General features: G+C 55.4%; 1 protein-coding gene across 1 annotated transcript; it reads right to left on the reverse strand.

Annotated features, from left to right (window-relative positions):
- Positions 1-3,299: 3,299 nt before the first annotated feature.
- Positions 3,300-3,467, reverse strand: CORC01_14501 (uncharacterized protein; the record flags this gene model as incomplete). Its single annotated transcript, XM_022626107.1, has 1 exon — positions 3,300-3,467. The coding sequence occupies one exon, from the start codon at positions 3,465-3,467 to the stop codon at positions 3,300-3,302; it is 168 nt and encodes a 55-aa protein (XP_022467384.1).
- Positions 3,468-4,296: the final 829 nt, after the last annotated feature.

Here is a 4,296-nt window from a genome sequence, read left to right on the forward strand (position 1 = left end):
CGAGGACACTACTGAGCTACAAACCTCCCGAACGAACCTTGATCGCGGGCGACTTCAACGCTCACCACTCCTCTTGGGAGCCCGGTGTAAGGAATGGGAATCAGGGAGACGACATCGCAGGCTGGGCAGACGACCACAGTCTCTCCTTCATCGGCGAAATTGGCAGTGCAACCAGGATGGCGGACATGTCCTCGACCTCACTTTCTCTAATATCCTACTCGCACAAGCCCATATCAGCCCAGGCTTACACCCGGGGGCCGATCATGAGGCGATTGTCGCCGTCATCCCAATGTCTGACCGCATCACGATACGATATAGGACCTCCTCAGAGCTACTTTCAGTGCCGGACTCAGCATTACCCCGGCTAAAGGACTTGATTCGGGAAGAGGTCTTAGTGCTCCCGAAAATGGGGGACTGGCCTACCGCGGCGGAGCTTGATGAGCAAGCAAATCACAAAGTCAGTCTCATCACCCGGGCCATCCGCACGGTAGGTAAGAAACGGGGCAAACACGGGAAAGGAGCGCCATGGTGGACGGAAGAGTGCGCAGTAGTCCACAAGGCGTACCGCGAGGCCAGCAGTCAACAGTCCCACGAGGCGGAGCAGGACTCACGCATCTCTCTGCTGGAAGCACGAAGGGTTTTCCTGACCACCGTCAGAAAGGCCAAGCGAGCATACTGGACCGCCAAGATCGAGAACATCGCCTCAGATCGGGACCTTGACAAGATCATGGGATGGCAAAAGGCGAGCCCACTGACAAAAGCACCCCCGCTGGAGGTGGATGGCCAGGAGATTGAGGATACGTATGAGAAGACCGAGGCACCCCAGAAGGCCCTCCTGGACAGGTTCAGTGCTGTAGACGACCTGCCCGGAGACCCGTTCGACGTACTGGCTGTCTCAAGATGAGTGATACCCTGGCAGGAGACCATAGCAAAGAAGAAGTCAAAGCGGCCACCCTAACAAAGACAACAACTCCTGGCGTGGACGGGATCACGACACGCCTCCTTCAAGCCTGCAGGGACGCCGCGGCCGAGACAGTCAGGCTGCTGTTCCAGTCTTGTGTGAGGACGGGTTACTTTCCTCAGCCTTTTCGTAAGGCGGAGGTGGTTGTGATCCAGTAGGCGGGGAGAGATGCCTCCAAGCCTGGGTCCTGGCGGCCGATTGCGCTGCTCTCATGCTTAGGCAAAGGACTCGAGAGACTGGTGGCTAGGAGAATGTCCCACCTGGCGATTCTTGAGGGTGTTGTCAGCCCACAGCAGATCGGGGCTCTCCCAGGTAGGTCGGCGGTGGATCTGACGACCTGCCTCACGCACGACATCGAGATGGCTCTCCTCAAGGGGCTCACAGCCACACTCCTGACTATGGACGTCAAAGGAGCTTTCGACTCCGTCCTCCTGAATCGACTCGTCGTCAGACTACAGCAGCAGGGCTGGCCACATGATTCGGGTATGCGGACGATATAGCCATTCTGGCGATCAGTCCGTCCCTCGAGAGCAACGTGGCGGTACTCAGCGGGAGTGTAGCCGATATTCTCAGATGGGGCTTGGAGAATAAGGTCGCTTTCGATCCAAGCAAATGCGAAGCCATCCACTTCACCAGGAAACATGATCAGGCGGCGGAGCTGCCAGATGTCATGGCGGTGGACTCGGTAGTCAATGCCTCGACGAAGCCGGTACGCTGGCTGGGTGTCTGGTTCGATAAGAGACTGTCCTTCCGGCACCACGTCAACGCAAAGGTTGCTGCGGCAAAGAAGGCAGCTCAACATCTCAAGCACCTAATGAACACGAAGAGGGGGCTCACCTCGGCCGCCGTGCGCAAAGCCGTCGTCTCCTGCGTACTGCCGATCGCGCTATTTGGTGCCGAGACCTGGTACGCAGGCACAACAAAGCCAGCTCTGAGACGTCGAGTGAGAACGGACACAAGCCGGCCTCTCCAAGCACGAATCGTCAACACAGGCCAGAAGGGGCTTGTGATCAAGATCGAGAAAGCTATTACAGCGGCAGCAAGGGAGCAAGGGCTCTTTTACTCGTCTGGAAAACAACGCCAAGCAGCAGCCTACTTCAAGACGCCGGCTTACCGTCTGCCAAGGTCGCTCTTGAGGGCGTCCGCCTACGTACTGCAGTCCGCCTTCAGAAGGTCGACCACCGACATCCCGCAGTCCCACGACTCTCACAACAGGGATCGCAACAGACGAGACTACAAAGAACGGCGGAGCTTTTACCGAGCTGCGCGAGGCCTCTGTTTCAACCATTGCAGTATCTCCCATGATCGCAGGACCAGATAGTGACACAGTCAAAGCAAGAAGCAGCAAAAGCGTTGGAGGCCTGGATCAAAACAGTACCACAAAGCCACATGATCTTCTTCTCGGACGGCTCCAGGGCGACGAACGGAGCTGTAGGATACGGCTTCGTCATTTATCGAGACGCCAAATCTGTAGCACAGGGCTGCGGCCGACTGGGGCTGGCAGAAGTGTTCGACGCTGAGGTGGAAGGAGCGAGGGCCGGTCTACGTCGGGCTCTGCTCACTCACCAAGGTCAGCCAGTCCACCTATGTATCGACAACACCAGCGTCATCCAAGACATCCGCGGCAAGGTGCCGGACTCGTCGCAGGAGTCGTTTCTCGAAATTCAAGCGGCGGCCAAGATCGTCGACATACGGACGCACTGGGCCCCGGGACACCGGGGCATCGCAGGGAACGAGGCGGCGGACCGGTTGGCGAAAGAAGGCACGACACTACCGGCCCGGATAATCCAAAAGGCAACCCTGGCGGGCATTAAGCGGCTCGCCAGGGAAAAGCTGCCAGGCCACCACAGACGATGGTGGAAGGAGGAGCGGAGACTACGCTATGCAGAGCTTGGGCTTGAGGCGACTCTCTTACGCCCTCCCGAATTGGCCCCACGGCGAGCCACGCTGCATCATCTGCTGGCAGCACGGTCGGGTCACGGAGACTTTGAGCATTATCACCAACGATTTAGTTATGACGACGCTCTAACGACATGCTCCTGCGGAAAAGCAAAGGACGTAGACCACTTGGTCTACTGCCGATTGACGCTGACGAGGAGGTAACGGTGGCCAACCTTGCACCGTCCCGGTTCGCCCGAGCCCATAGAGCCGATGGGCTACCTCGAGCGATACTTCCGGGGACTCATCACCGACGCACAAGGCTTCGAGACCTTTCTCCGCGTGACGGACTTCTTCCAGAAGGTCTGCCCGCGAAACTAATACTCTAACGCAGGCAAGAGTCCGACTTAAAAAATACTTCTTAGTATAAGTAATAAGAGACAGGAATAGATCTGGGGCACTAGCGGGAATTAAAGATGAACAAAACGCATAGTAACCAAATAGCTAGACTTAAAGGACGGGAAAATAGGACTATATACGGTAGAGTAGATAGTGGCGGCTTACGGCCCTCCACGCCACATACCCTTCGGGAGGTCTGCCGCAAGGGTGACTGCGCCCTTGCTGCCATGGCGTTGAATACAACAACAACAACAACAACAACAACATGGGCGCAACTAGTAATTAGGATTGTTTTTCGATGGTCTTGAAAGCTGGGGTTCGGTGTAGATCTCCTTCGACATCAACTACCAGCCTTCACGGAGTTTTCGGCTAGGCTCCAGACCAAATAAGAAATTAGCGATACTGTTGATGGATCGTAATGTCTTTGGCTGAGGTCGATTGAATTTTGCATCTTGTGCAGATCCAGCCCTCAGATGTCACGCCTTCTGCAAAGTACTGGCAGCCAGGCATGTTTACGATTCAATTCCGTTCTGCAACGTCAGCACCGCCTTGAGCGACATTCTTTAGGTAAAGACTCACTTCTCGTAGCCGGGGAGTTTAGTCGAGGAGAGGTAGGATCGCCACCTGCGTTGTCACAGGAGAGGTGGGCTGAGTAGAATTCATATGTAGTCCAGAGGTGGCGAACATTATGTGCATGTGACTCGAAATAGGATCGGTTAAATGCACTAATGAAAGCTCAAGCGCTGCGAAACAACCTTTTTACGGGACCATTGGGCCTCAAGGTACTACGAGGCTATGGACCCGACATTTCAGATACATCATTCAATGCTTGTTTTGCCACCCTCAATGTGGAAGGCTTGCATCAACAACGATGGCGATAACAGCCTCCAACGACGGACTAGTCGGTATCTTAGCGACACTGGAGTCTTTGGCCTGGAAGATCAGCACATCGGCAAGATGGTTCAAGAGGTGGATGATCTTGGGCTCTCTGCCAGCCGCGAAGGTTGGAACTTTTTCAGCTGACATGATTAATGGAAATTCTGTGACAAATAAAGAAG

The sequence above is a fragment of the Colletotrichum orchidophilum genome (assembly GCF_001831195.1).
Source record: "Colletotrichum orchidophilum strain IMI 309357 chromosome Unknown Scaffold_321.1, whole genome shotgun sequence".
Lineage (NCBI taxonomy): Eukaryota > Fungi > Ascomycota > Sordariomycetes > Glomerellales > Glomerellaceae > Colletotrichum > Colletotrichum orchidophilum.